This window comes from Echinops telfairi, unplaced genomic scaffold (assembly GCF_000313985.2).
Source record: "Echinops telfairi isolate 266 unplaced genomic scaffold, ASM31398v2 ScPeMD7_31;HRSCAF=116, whole genome shotgun sequence".
Lineage (NCBI taxonomy): Eukaryota > Metazoa > Chordata > Mammalia > Afrosoricida > Tenrecidae > Echinops > Echinops telfairi.
This window is the reverse complement of record NW_022103928.1, coordinates 45025674-45040335: the sequence shown is the minus strand read 5'-3', so window position 1 is coordinate 45040335 and position 14662 is coordinate 45025674. Positions and strand designations below refer to the sequence as shown.

The window sequence follows — 14662 nt, the reverse complement described above, 5'->3', positions numbered from 1 at the left end:
CAGGATGAGCATGCCCACTTGGGCAGCTGGGGGCAAGGGAACACAGCACAAGGAGCCCCCCACATTTGTGAAGGGGTTGGGAAGACTGGGATCTGTTCTTGAGGATGGAAGGGCGATTGGCTTTGGCGGAGGCTTTGTGGGAAGAGGTGGGGAGATGAAGGACTGAGATGGGGGGAGGGGTTCCCTGGAGCCTTACTCAATTTCCTAGACACAGAGATGACCCCTCACCCTCTAGTGCCAGGATCAGAGCCTTCTCCCCCAGCCTTCCCTGGCTTCAGCTGGCTGGGAAAGATCTTTGTGGACAGACAACAGATGGACCGTGCCCCTGCCCCCACCCCAAAGTGCCCCCACCCCAATGCACATGCAGAGACAAGGAGCACAGGGGTTGAAACACAAGGGCACACCTGACCACCTCCACCTCACACCCACAAGAAGCTCCAATTCACTAGGCACAACCAGTTGGCAGACTCCTGTATATGGCCGCTTTTACTTGGGCCACCCTACTTGTGACCCCAAAGCAGAGGGGGCGACAAGCAGTGCAGGCACCACCCTGGTCACGCTTCCCATCAGCCTGGCTCAGAATGGTGCTCCAGTTTTGGGGGTCTGGGTAGGGCAGCCCAGATCTCCCGGGTGACCCGTCCTCCAGTTTGGATGGCAGCATGATGGGCGGGAGCGTGTGTGGTGTGCGGCAGAGGCGCCGGGCTTTGGCCAGCCCCTGTCGGAGGCGGCCGGAGCCGGAGCCGGAGTCCCCCCTGCCGTCCCCCCATCTCCCCTTCACTCGCTGAGCACCGCCGGCACCAAATGGCAACGCGCCTCTCTCCACGCAGGAGATGCGGCCGCGGCCTGACGGGACGGGATGGCTGGCGCGCCCCCACCGCCACGGCCGCCGCCGCGGCCCGAGCGCGGACTCCCTCCGCCCCGCCCCGCCCGGCCGCCTCCGGGCGGCGCCGGCCGGGCATGCGCGCCGGCCTCCGGTGAAGGTCAGCCCGGGGCCTAGCGGCAGAACTCGGCGGCGGCCCGGGCAGAGGGGGAGGGGTTCGGGCGGGGGCTTAACCCCTTCCCTTCGGAAGCCGGCCACCAAGGCCTGGGCGGGCCGGGCCCAGCCCTGCTCACCGTCGGTGGAAGTCCCAGTGCCGAGCTGGAGCCCAGAGACAGAGCGATGGAGGAGGAGGAACAAAGGAAATGAAACTGGCAGGGGAAACCCTGCCACGGCCACCCCAGCCCCCAGCCTCCAGCCCCCAGCCCAACAGCGTGGTGCTTACAGAAGGGAATGACCCTCAGAGATATGGACACACACACACACACACACACACACACGGGCTGTTCGTGGCTCTCAGGCCGACACACCCCAGGCCATGTCTGGGTTCTGAAGATGCCCAGGCCCAGGCCCGGTTCCCCTTCAGCCACAAAACCCCGGGGCATACCCTGACATGCCTGCTCCAAGTCCCAGCCCCAAATCAACCTGGCTGGCGAGACCTTGGGACTCTGCCTGGTCCCCAGAAATGCGTGAAGGGACATCTGGCCACATGTGCCCCAGCTCCTGCCCCTCTCCTCCAGCCCTGCCTCCTGGGTCTTTCTCCTGAGCTCTTCGAGCTGTCTGTCTCAGCGACTTTGCCGTTCTGTGTGTCAATTTCTCACACACACACACACACACACACACACACACACACACACACACACACGGTAGGCAGATACCCAAAGAAGGAAGTCACAACAAAGGAGACGGGGTTGGGGGTGGGGGGGAACACCTGTCCCTCCACTTCCTGAGGGCCAGAGGATCTTTAGGGCCCTCTCCACCCTGCCATCCAATGACTCCACAAACTAGAGATGGAAGGATGGGGTGGGGGGTGGGGGTGGGGGGAACAAGGAGAGTCGGAGAGAGAGCAGAGAGACACAAAGAAACAGACACAGAAGGATAGTCGGAGGTCGGAGGGGCAGGTCCTAGCAGGCAAGCTGCTGCTCTTGCTATCAGCACCACCCTCTCTGGGAGACCTCAGAAGCCCCTCTTCCCACCCTTGTCCCCACACACCCCTCCCTGGCCGCTCTGCTCTTTGTCACACACACCTCTGTGGGGTCCTTAGCACACAGGGACGATAGTGCACCCTGGGGTCCCACAGCAGGCAGGTTAGACCAGTTGAATGAATAAATCCTCCTGTCTGTCTCCTCAGGCTAAGGCAGTGGTTCTCCAGCTTCCTAATGCAGAGACCCTTGCGTACAGTTCCTCATGTTGTGGTGACCCCCCAGCCAGGAAATGATTTTCGTTGCTACTTCATAATTGGAATTTTGCTACTGTGACCCAAAGGGGTTGCGACTCACAGGTTGAGAACTGCTGGTCTAAGGGGATGCCCCATTACCCTCTCTCCCCAGGGGAGAGGGAGAGGTGGGCTCTGGGCTGCAGTGCCTCCCGAGTGTCGGTTTGGGACTCCTTCTCATACCTCCTTCCTCTTAACAGCTCACAGGCATGTCTTCTGTCAGACTGCCTGCTGACTCTCTGTAGCTACAGAGATGACCCTCTCCCAGCTCCCTGGCCACTTCTCCTCCATCTTCCCTCCGCACGTGAGCCCAGGCTCATCGGGTCACCTGGACCTTGCCAATCCCAGTAGCTACACCCCCATCTCAGCGTTATGTACCCCAAACTCTGGCTGCCATTGCCTTCCTTTCCAGCTAACTCTGTCAGCTCTCTGACACCCCAGTGCTGCAGCTCCCCTGAAACAATGAATCCACCCCGCTGGCCTGTCCCCTTCATCCTGTCCCCCTGTGCACCCCCTCCCCCATATGTTCTTTTGGCTTGCCTGCTCTACTGTCATTCATCTTACTGACTTCAGGGTCAAATCCAGCTTCACCAGCTCCCGGAAAGCACCCGGGCAGCTGCACATGGCTGGTGACAAGCCGTGCAACCACCCTGCCTGGCCTTGGTGTGCTATTGTGGACGTTCAGTGGCACGAAGGCAGGCCACCCTCACACACACACTCAACTAGCATTTCCAAAATTCATTCACATCCGACTCTGGCTCCCTGATTGCCACATGTCCTCCCCAGCTCCCAGCACCTCTTGTCCATCCACAGCCCGGTGGATGTGACCTCGCTTCCTCCTTGGAAATGATCATTTCAGAAGAACTTTTAACCACTCCCTCCCGCCACCTCTTCTCACCTACCAGCAACTGTCCCAGAGCCTGTGACTCCAGCTGAGTCAGCCAGGCTCCTGCTGAAAGTTGCCTGTCCCCCTCGTGCCTGGACAACACGGCTCCAGCAGTTCGCTCTGACATGACCGACATTACCTTCCCCCTCCACCACCTTATCCCTGTCAACCGCAACAATGTCAAGAAAACTCCTAATCCCCCACCCCCAACTCCCCCAGTTATCACCCTGGTTGCAACAAAACTGCCTTAATTTCTGACCTTCGGTTTGGTCAGGTGTCTGTCTGGCTGGTGGTTCCTGTGCTGCCAAATGCAGTGACCCCCTTCCCAGTGCTCCCTCACTGGGCTGCAGAATTGGACAGGTCGACCCTATTCCTCCTGGAGTCCTTTCTCCTTCCACCTGGATGGGCTACTCCGCTCGTCTTCTCCCACCTCCCGAATGGCCTCGTTCCAGTCTCCTTGGCCACCCGGCACTCCTCCACATTTAACTGGCCATGGTCTCCCTGCCTGCTCCACACTGCGGCCTGGTGCTCTCATCCCATCGCATCGATTTAAACACCACCAAGATGTGGACCAACTCCCAGGGGTTCCTTCCAGCCCGCCCTCTGTCTGGATCCTTAATTCACATACCCATTTATCTATTTAACATGCCCACAGGTTTCTTTCACAGGAATCTCAAACAAATAAAACAAAACAAAACAAAACAAAACCCAACCCTAAATTCAAAATGAAACTCCCTTCCTTCTACCTCAAACTTGATTCTTTACCGCAGTCTACACCCTCATTCCGATTGCTCAGCCCCCAACCTTAGATTCATCCTGGAATTTTCAGTCTCTCTCTTGCACATTCCACATTGAAGGTGCAACTTGTTGATCACACCTTCAGAGTTATCATAGATCCAGAATCCAAGCCATCCTCACCCATTTCCCAGTTGTCACCCCAGCATGAGCCACAAAGACAGAATAGCTCGGTCCCAACCTCACCCGCACACCCCTCTTGAAGAGTTCAATCTCAACCTCGCAACCAGAATAATCCTTTGAAGAGTGAGTTACATCCCGCCACTGCTTGGCTCAAACACTCTACAGGCCCATAGGACCAGGCTCCCATTCTCATCTGGGCTGCTTTTCTGCCTTCACCTCCTTCCATGCCCCTCACTGGGCCCTCCACTCCAGCCTGGCCTCCTCACGGCTTTGGACTTTGCAGCCTTAAAGCCTCCAGCTTGTTGTTGCTTCCACCTGGGAATGCTCTTTCCTTTCCTTACCTGCCTGGCTCACACCCTCATGTCTCTCAAGCGGGTTAGACGTCACCTCTCCTGTGTACACTACTTAAAACGACAGCCTCTGTCTCCCCTACATATACCTTCTTTCTTCTATCCTCTTATATACACCCTATAGTGCTGCCCATCATCTACCATGCTATACAATTTACTTACTTAGTATTTAACTCCTTTCTCTTCCTACTAGAATACTGGTTCAAAAAGGGCAGGTGTGTTCAATCGCCTTTGCTCCCTGATCCATCCCAAGTCCTCGGCATGTGGTTAATCTGCAGGCACATCGAAGGGGAGGGTGGAAAGGGCTCACTGCAGTCGAGTCGAAGCTTCTAGCATGCTTCTGAGGGCAGAGGGGTGAGCATTTGCGCTCATGCAGTGCTAGGAATAATAGCAACAGCACCACTCTAGGTTCGCGTGTGGCTTTTCTGCTGACCAGGCATTCGCACACACCGGCCCATGAGATCCTGACAGACCAAACCCGCTGCTGGCAATCTTGCCACATGGGTTCTGACTCCTGGTGACCCTTTAGGACAAAGGGGATCTGGCCTGTAGCATTTCCAAAGCTGTAACATCTTTCTGGAAACTGCCACCTTTCTCTTATGGAGCGGCTAGTGGGTTGAAATCACCTACCTTTGGAGTTAACAGTCCACCACTTAACACTACCACCCGGGTTCCTTGATCCTGACAGATACAATCACATAGGTTTCAAGGTTCCAAGGTTCCTGTTCTAAAGATAAGAAAAGTGTGGCCTAAGAAGTTCTAGGACTTGTCAGAAGCTAATGATGGTGAGGCTGAAGCCTGGTTTTTTCTTCATCTCAGGCCCCCACCTGAAAGGCCGGCAGTTCGGGGGTCCTGGAGGCATCCAGGGAACTCTGATGTGGGAGAAAGGGATGTGACCCCCCTGCTGAGATGGCCTGCTCTCCCACTGAGGTCCCTCGGGGTTGTTTCTGGCTCCATGGCCCTCGACAAACAGGGCATCTGCACAAGCAGTTTACATTTCTTTCCTCCTGAGACTAAGGAGTCGTATGTTTGGAGGCTGAAGAAGGTCCCTGGAGGCAGGAGAAGGGATCTGAATTGCTCAAGCAAGGCTCAGGTCAGGCTGCAGACCCCGGACTTCTTGGAGGAAGGGGGTGACAGGATATCAGCTTGGGAGACATGCGTCTAAGAGGCTGGTGAGAATGACCACGGGGGCGTGATCAGAGCAGAGCCATGCATCCCCCCGTGTCCTCACACAGCACAGCTTGGGTGTCAGCAGCTGGCGCCTCTCAGTCCTGGGGTCAAGCAGCTTCCACGGGGTCACAATGGTGTGAAGCCCAGCCACAGTGCCATGGTCCTGAAGATGAATGTGGGCCCAGGATGTAAGTGATGGCGTCTTCTCAAAGCAAAGGCGGGACCTTCTGGGAGCTCCATCCCTGGTTCTGCAGAGCTTCCTGGGGATCCACCATGACTAATCCCTTCCTGGGGCAGGAGGCAGGAGGCAGGAGGCAGCTCCTCAGCTCAGTCTACCCTGCTTCCCAGAACCAGACTCTGGCCTTTCTATTGTACACTGTTTGGGACAAAGTCTTTGACAACCAGGCATGACTGTTTTCCTGGGGTCCTGTCCCCACCTCAGCCCCCCATGTCTTCAATCATTTACCCTGAGCGAGGTCTCTAAGCTGCCTGGTGTGATAGCTCAGAGCGAGGGCTCTACAGCAGAGTTTCGCTACCTTCCAAACCCAAACTCACCGCCACTGAGTGGATGCCATCTCACGGAGACCCTATAGGGCAGAATAACTGTCCCCATGCATTTGGAGACTGTAACTCTTTACAGGAGTAGAAAGCTCTGTCTTCTCCCATGGAGCAGTTGGTGGTTCTGAACTGCTGACCTTACAGGTAGCAGCCCAACACGCAACCACTATGCCACCAGGGCTCCTTCGCACTATTGATGGTTGGGACTGGATAGTTCTTTGTTATGGGTTGTCCCCGGGCACTGTAGGATGTCCATCAGCATCCCTGGCCTCTACCCAGGAAATTCTCACAGCATTCCCCACCTCACATTGTGACGGTCAAAACTAGCTCCTAGAGTGGAATCACCCTACGTTGAAAACCACTGTCCTAGGAGGACAGCACCTTGGGCTGGAGTCTCAGCCAGGACAGTAAATGGCTGTAACCTTGCCTTCCTTGACCGGAGCCTCATTTTCCCCATATGCAGAACACACCTGACTCAGCATGAGGATGTAAGGACTGACATGAAGTTGGCAGAACTCAGCACAGCACCAGGCACAGAGCAAACACGTAGCCTGCCACAACTGCTGTGACCAGCTTCCTGTGTCCACTGCCCTCCAGGCCCTGCCCTACTGGCTGCTGTAACCTGCCTTGCCTCCAGGTTCTGGACCTGGAGGCCATCAGAGGGTGGCGAGACCAGGGAGGCTGCAGAGATACTGCTGAAGGCACAGCAAAGCTCCGGGGCATTGGCTCTGTCCTCGTCCCTGGAGGTTCCTGGGCAGAAAATGGCCTTGAGTAGCGCTCCTGTGCATTGTAGATTCAGACACTGGAAGCCTGACAGGGGGCGGGGGCGGAAAAGGGGAGACACCCAGAAAACCCGGAGCCACCAACAGGTAGCTATGCCACCAGACAGCCTGGAAGAATGGGTGAGGCTGCTTGGTGGGCCCAGGGAAGCTGAGGTTTGGGGAGCTGCCCATAAAGGAAGGGAGGCCCTCCGTCTCTCGACCCAATCATTGAGTCCCTGTTCTGGGACTGTAGTCCTTGGTGGCGCAAAGAGTTAAGCTGCTCATAGAAAGGCGGGCGTTCAAGCCTGATGGAGTAGAATTCTACTCTGACATACAGCCAAGCAACTACTCTGACTCCCCAGCAACTGGGTTTTTGTTTTTAGTTTTGTTTTGTTTCTCGGTTTAAAAAATTTTTTTCTTTTGCTCCAGGACTGCCTGTGTAAAGCCCTCGCGAGTCCCATACAGGACGGAGCTCCAACCTCAGACTTCATGGTGGTTGAGAGTGTGTGGCAGGGGAGTGCACTGGGGGGCACTGGGGGTGGGGATGGGGGACAGGGAAGGTTCCCTAGCAGGACCCTAGAGCAGCCAAGGCTGAGCAGCAAGGAAAGGCCCTACGTGAGGCCCATGGCTGCCACGGAGGTGCCGTGGGTCTTGGGCGGCTGTCTCATCTTGGTGGGAGACTCAGGAACCATGGAGCAGTAGGAGGGGTCTAGTGGAACAAGAGAGGAAAACCGCTGGCACCTGCTGGACCCACGTATGCCAGGCTTTGCTCATTACACCTTGTCTTCACTTCATCCTTGTCATCACCCGGGAAGCAAAGCCCAGCCCTAAGCCCAGCTGATGGGTAAGGGAACAGGGGCCGGGACAGAGATGACTTGTCTGAGGCAGCAGCTGGCATGGCAGTTTCTTCAGGAGCAGCCTGTCCCAGAGCAGGTACAGAAGGAAAGGGAGTGCCCCGTCACACCCGACCATCACCCGCCAGACAGGAGGCACTGGCTAGATTGAAGAAAGGAGCAGAAAGGACGAGGAGAGGCTGGTGTCCTGGGGGCATGCAGAGCTGCTATGCTGCCAAACTGACCTTCTCGTGGTGCCCACCCTCATGCCGTGCCCACACTGAAGCCGGCCGGGCTCCGAGCTTCCCACCTCTGGGCGCTCTCTTCCCTTCCTCGGAAGACTGGGTGCCTCCTTCCCAAGACCTCCTGCTCTAGGCTCTCGCAATTGTCCAGTTGTGATTATTATGAGCACTCTCTTCTCTCTCGCCCCTCCTGTTCAACCCACAAGCACGTTTTATTGATTTGACCTCTACATTCTCGTGTGAGCCCACCCACTCTGCAGTGCCTCCCCTGCCACCACCATCTCTGGTCTAGACGGATGGTCTCATCGCATGCTTCAGCTCCCATCTCTCCCACTTGTTCTCCACTCCGGCCAGGAGGATGTTGAAATCAACATGACTGGGGCCACCATCTTTGCTAAGGTCATCTCTGCCTAAAAGCCAGCAATCTTGTCCAGACCCTGATGCCACCCTAATTCCTGGCCTGGCTCTGCAGGGTCGAGTAATGCAGACCTATGCCCAGGCCACCATCCTTACCCTGAGCAGGCTGGGGGCTTCCGTGCCCCTAGCTGGCACCAGTCCTGAGTCCACTGCCCCTCGGCCTCTGCTGACTCAGCTGCTGATACGAGGGCCAGTTCAACTCTCGAGGAACTTGGCAGCTGGCTTGGCTTTGTTTTCTTTTTTTCAACTGAAAACTTCATTAATAAAGGCTGAGAAGGCAAGACTGTCACACAGACGGATTCCGGCAAACAGGTTGGGAAACGGACGACCGGAAAGAGGTAAACTGACGTGGCATCTTGGTTCACAGAAATCCAGGGGCAGACCCAGGCCCGGGGAAAATGGGCTTCTTCATGGTGGGCAGAGAGGCCCTGCGTTTTCAGTGGCTTCCTGGCCCCCAGAAGCCCTCGATAAGGCAAGGGCAGTATGAGGAATAGAGTGGGGTCTGAGGCCTTAGATTATGCTCCGCGGGCTCTTCAGGCACAGCCAGGATGCACTGGGCAGTATGTGCACTGCTACCTGGCCGTCCTCTCCTGGAGTCTCTTGAGGAATGCATTCTGTCCCACCTCACAGAGAGGCATGGAGGCTCACAGAAGCATGTGGTTTCTCCTCAGCCAGCATACCCGATACACTGCCAGCCAGACCTCCCAAGCCAGACCTGTGTGGCTCCAAACCCTGGGTGACAGTGGCAGTGATATCATTTCCTGTCAACTTGCAAAGGGGTGGAATCTAGCCTGTCAATCAGGTCATAGCCAATGAGGCCTCTGTGTGGGCATGGCCTTCTCCTGAGGATTCTGGGAACTCCTGTCTTCCTCCCTGGCGGCAGGAAGCGGGCTCTCTCTGCTTCGTCTCCCTTCGAGACATTCCAGTTGACAAGCCACATGGAGCAATGCTGATGGAGCCAGAGCCTTGGAGCTGGAGGAGCCACGTGAAGATCCCTTTCTGCGCTGAGATGCTTCCACCGCCCCTGGATCCACAAGACTTTCCACCCACTGGCCTGTGATCTTCCTGTAGTCTGTGTCATTGCATGTGTAGTGTGAGACCGAAGAAGAATTTATAGATTGGTATCAGACATATGGGCTAATATCAGACTTATGGACTTGACCTGGACCTGGCTGGGATGTTTTCTCAATATACGATCGCTTGAGTCTCCCTGGGTTTTTTTCCCACTAGGCCACTGGCCGAACACAGTGACCATCATGATGGGACCCTGCTATCCTCTGGTGAAGAATCTTGGAGGAAAGCAGTGCTGGGTGCTCCTGAGCTTAGACACAGGGTATGGGAGACCTGCCTCCCAGGCCCAGAGCTCCAGCACATAGAGCTCAGAGGAAGGATGCCCTGGGCATGAAAGGACCCAGCCTCAGGCAAGGGGACTCCTCCAAAAGGTGCGTCCCAGGTGCTATCCAGTCAGCTCTAGCTCAGGGGGCTCCACATGTGTCAGAGTTGAATTGGGCTCCAGAAGCTTTCCAATGGCTCTGGGGAGACGCAAGCCACTAACCTTTGGGTTAGTAGCTGGGGCATAACTATTGGCACTAGCCAGGGACTATGCAGAAATTGAAGAAGGAATGAACTTCTCTGAAGATGGTGAGCCCTTCCAGTTGAAGAAGCTCAAAGGAGACACCTGTGCAGACATGGAAGAGGGGGCCTGTGTGGCCCAGCCCCGGTCTCAGAAGGGCAGACTGCCAGGGAAGAAAGCACCCCTTTGGTGGCAGTCAGTGAGGCTGTAGGAGAAGGCAAGGGCGGACAGCACAAAGTGGGATCGAGGCTCATTTCAGGGCTGCCATCTTCTGTCCACACACTCTCATCCACTCACTTGTTCTCTGGCCTCCTGTGCCGAACATGACAGGCAGGCCTTGGCTTTTTGGAATCGTGCGTTGAAATATTTTTTTTTTTTTTGCGTTGAAATATTTTATTCGAACTTTTGGTAAATGCTACAGGGCAAAGAGTGGGGTTTGGAGTCTAACTGGAGGTGGGGCAAACTGTCTCACGAAGCAGCTACGTCGAAGGTTTCCGCCTAGAGGCAGAGTATCATCGGTTAGGCAGGGAGTTGGCACAAGGGGCCCCAGGCTGCAGGGATAGCCATGTGAAGACCCCGAGTGAGGGAAGGAGAGAGAAAAATCCCAGCTGGCCTGCTGTTGGCATTTCTGGACCCCCATTCTGACTGCCACACTGCGGTGTGCGGTCTAGTCAGGTGCGATCTCTCTCGGCAGATGACGGTGGCCGTGGGCCAGGCTGGAGGGAAAGGAGGTCTGCTTAGGAAACAGAAGCAGGCAGTGGTTGTTGAGCTGTGGATGGGGGGTGACGTAGGCCACACCAAGGGTTGATGTTGGAGCCGCAATGTTCTCCCCCAACGGGGAGCACATAGGGTTCTCCCCCCAACATGCTATAGTCTCTTGCTGGGGTGAGGCCAAAGCCTGCTTGCGCTCCCCAGGAGAGAAAGGGGCTCTGGGACTCTCCTCCGACCCCTCTCCCTACGTTGTTCCTCTTGAGAAGAAGGAGTTGGACGGTCTGTCTGCTAGGGTGGGAAGGTCTGACATCCAAGGGACAAGTTCTTCTCCTGGGGGAGGCTAAGGAGCTGAAGGGGTGGCTTCCACAGCTCGCCTTCCTCTTGGGCAAGCTCCCTGTAAGACAGAGAGCACCCCCTGTGGCCAGGCTCAGGGAAGCAGCCCCGGGTGAAGGCATGGCTGCTTTCTTCAGCCCAGCGTTCTTGTACAGTAGAGTTGACAAGCGACGTCTCTCACCTCCGTGCCTCGTCCTCAGGGGCGCCCGGCCCAGAGGTGTGCACTGGACAGTCCGCCGGCACGTGCTCTTTATTTTCGTATGAGGCAAGTACCCCAGTCTCACAGTGGGGCTTGGTGTTTAATTCCTGATTTTCAATAAGCCTTCCTGCTGCCCGATCTGCGTGACACTCGGTTATAAATATTAATACAGCATATTTCCTGAAGGCAGACTGTGCATCCCTCTAGATTTTATCTTTAGATGAAGCACAATCAGCGAGGCTTGCATATCTGAGCAGGACGGGCTGCCTGGCGGTGGCCCTAGGAAACTGCTGTGAAGTGTCTCACTGTGGCCTCAGAGATGGTGGCTCAGGTGGAAAGAGCCCTCACTCTCTGCAGCTTCAGCTCTACCGCAGGGGCTACATTTTGCACGCAAGGGCTACATGAACCTCACCCTGGCTACAATGTATCTTTTTTCCTGCCCACTATCTCCATGGCCTGAATTCCCCACTAGATATGTTTTTGCAATTGGCCTTCGCTTGGGGAGAAAGCTGGCATAAGAGACAGTGCAGGTTTGTAACTTCCAGCAAAGGCAGGGGGTAGGGATGTTCTCCGTTCTGGGAGCTTTTTCTGAGAGTCCCTGGATGGAAAGTTAGGTCCCTAAACGAGTCTCTTTCCCGACTTGGGGTGCAAACCAACAGCATATGCTGACCGAGGGGTGGGTGACATCCAAGCCAAGTGACCACCTCAATAGGATCAGACCCTGAGGAAGGAAGGACCGAAGGTCCCCAGATCCCTCAACAACACGGAGCGTGGGGACAGGGGACAGCAGGTTGTCCACAAGAGGGCCCACCGGAAGCAGGCTATGGCCTCAGGTTGGCCCTCTGCGGCAGCAAGCCAAGAGGGCTCAGAATCCAGTCAAAACCGCAGGCCATCAGCTCATTCCAGGGCCTGCAGCACAGGCTCCTCCCATTGCCACCCACCAGGGAGAGTTCCAGCTTCTGACCTCCATGCTTACTGCTCACCAAGAGGGCGCCTCAAGCGCTGTCATCCACAGGGGACCAGGGCAGACACAGCCCATAGCTGCTCCCTGTCTGTGCCCACGACTGGCATTGTTTAGACGGATGCGTGTGTGTTTGTCAACACGGAGAGTCACCGTGGGCTCCCCACCTCCACCTGCTAGCATTGGGTGGAGGCCAAGCACATGGGAATGTGCACTTACACGTGTGCTCCACTGTTTGTCACATGGAAGGCTGAGGGTCCCCATGACCAGGGGCACCCGGGGGCTAGTGACACCAGTATGCCCTCCACTCCCAGGCACTCTCACCCATCCCTTCAGAGCAGCCAGGCTGGAGGGGCATTCCTCTGCCTCACTAAAGAAGGGGCAGCTGATCAGTCCCTCTTTCATTCTGCTTCCCCCTTGACGTCCACCCTCCTGCTCTCTGAAAGCTCATTTTCAATTGCACCTGCTGCCCGGTCACCCAGATGACGGGCTCTCCTCTCTGGGATTTCTGAGGCAGCCCTCTTGGTAGCCACCAGCTATTTGCCCAGCGAGGGGGCTGGAATGACCAGCAGGCTGGCCAGGTGGAGTCTGTATCAGACCTCAGGCTTCAGATTCAGCCCCAACCTCTCCCACAGATTCCCAAGACCCAATGGCAGTGGCCACCCACCCAGGGGACTTGTTCTGGGACCAGTCAAGCATCCTCAGCTCATTCAGCAGAGAGGAGGAGGCTCGGGGGAGTGCGATCTACACAGGACCTGGGAGCACTTTGAACTCTAGGGGCTACCTGGGCCCTGCAGGGCTATTCCTCACCAGAGTTCATGCAACAGACTGGCACCCGACCCCCTCCTGACAAGAACAGCCCATCAGCCTGGGCTCTAGAAGGCATTGAGAAGGTCGCCAAAATAGCAGTGTTGGGGGATAAGTTTCTAGAGCAAACGTTTGTGCCCAAAAGCTAGCAGACAGCAGGTTTGCAGCTACTGTGTGTGCACGAGTGTGCACAAGTATACATGTGTGCTGGTGTCTGTGTACCAGACATACGCGGAGGGGGTGGAAGTGAAGTCCACAGTCTTTACTGGAACCTGAAGTGCAAAGTGGCATGGAGAGGCCTGGGGATACCAAGAAGTAGGGGAATGTTCAGCAAGAGGCAGAGCAGGGAGGGAGCAAGGGCCCGAAGGTCAGATGTCAGCAGTCGCCAGCTGTGGAGCGGTATAGAAGGCACTGCTGTGTGTCTTAGGGAGTCCAGCTTGGGCTAGACGGCCCAGAGGGTGTCATGCAGTGTGGCCAAGGGCTAGGAGTAGCCTGCGTCTGGGCTGGCCAGGAGGGAAACACGCCTACCTGTACCACGACGGGTGGGTGCTGAAGGCCTGGAGTCATAGGTAGCAGGGTCCTGCAATGGCAGAGTCATCCAGTGCCCTCTCAGAGCCCGGGCCTGACACCGCCTTGCTGGCAGCACCAGGGGCCATGCTGAGGAGATCTGGAAGGAGAGGGCAGTGGGAGGATGGGCAAGCCCACATACAGATTCTGAATAGGGCTGCAGATGCCAGAGAGGTGGCCATTTGGGATCAATTTTCTCAAAGAGAAGGCTGAGGATGAAGCCTGGGAGCAGTGGAGGTACACTGGAGGGGGGGTGGACTGAAGGGGGGTGGTGGCATGTGTGTGTGTGTGTGAGACCAGTGCTGCGCTGGGGCGGTACAGAAAGCAGATGGAAACTGGCCCTGAGTCCTGCCCAGATGAAGGGCCAAAGGAAGAGAATGGGGACTCCAGGCAGCATCCAGGTCCTGGCAGGGAAGGTAAACTTAGTGCCCAGGGAGAGCAGGCTACTTGTGGTCCCTAGGGGTGACCTGGGAGGTCCGAGGAGTGGAGGGCAATTGGTTCCTTCAGCTGGCTGCTAGGTATAACCAGGGCCCTTGATGTCAGCCCTGATGCCCCAGCAGACCACCTGGTCTCTGCCCACCAGGCCCTGCCCACCCCACTCCTCAACAGTTGAACAGACAGGCTTCAGGCTGGGTGCAGAAGTCAATTTCTGAAGGGAAATCCCTGAGCAGATATCAGGAGTCAGGGTGGGGTGAGGAGGGGAAGGTGAGCACAGGGCATAGCTGGGGTTTGGGGATGTGGCCCTGTATGGGGGAGAGGTGTTCAGGATTAACCCTGCAGCCACAGGGGCCAAAAGGTGGTCTTGGCCAAGGGCCATCTCTGAAAAAAAAAAAAAAGTGGGGAGCTGTGAGAAGGCAAGGGAGATGGCACCCGTGAGCAGTAAGCTTCAGGGGAAGGCAGAGAAGACAGGGGCACTGGGGCCTGTTGAAATGGTCTGAGGCAGGGACCAGGACAGGAGCTCAGAGGGGAGAGGTGACTAGCCCAGGGCTGTGGGGCCTGGCTGGAGCCCTGCAGGGCAGTGGGAGTCAGAGGGATTGCCCAGCTGGGGAAGGTCCTCAGGACAGGATGTCAAGAGGAGAGGGGCAGTATGGTGGGAGGGTGGGAAGGGAGTTGCTAACAAATGG

At 56.5% G+C, this 14662-nt stretch overlaps 1 protein-coding gene across 1 annotated transcript in view; it reads right to left on the bottom strand.

The window, feature by feature from the left end:
* SMARCD3 (SWI/SNF related, matrix associated, actin dependent regulator of chromatin, subfamily d, member 3) overlaps window positions 1-13635 on the bottom strand; it is a 25391-nt gene extending 11756 nt beyond the window's left edge. Inside the window, exon 1 of the mRNA XM_004702323.3 lies at window positions 13500-13635. Coding sequence (XP_004702380.1) covers window positions 13500-13538 — 39 coding nt within the window. The 5' untranslated portion in view covers window positions 13539-13635. The remainder of the gene's footprint in view (window positions 1-13499) is intronic.
* Between the last annotated feature and the right edge of the window lie 1027 nt (window positions 13636-14662).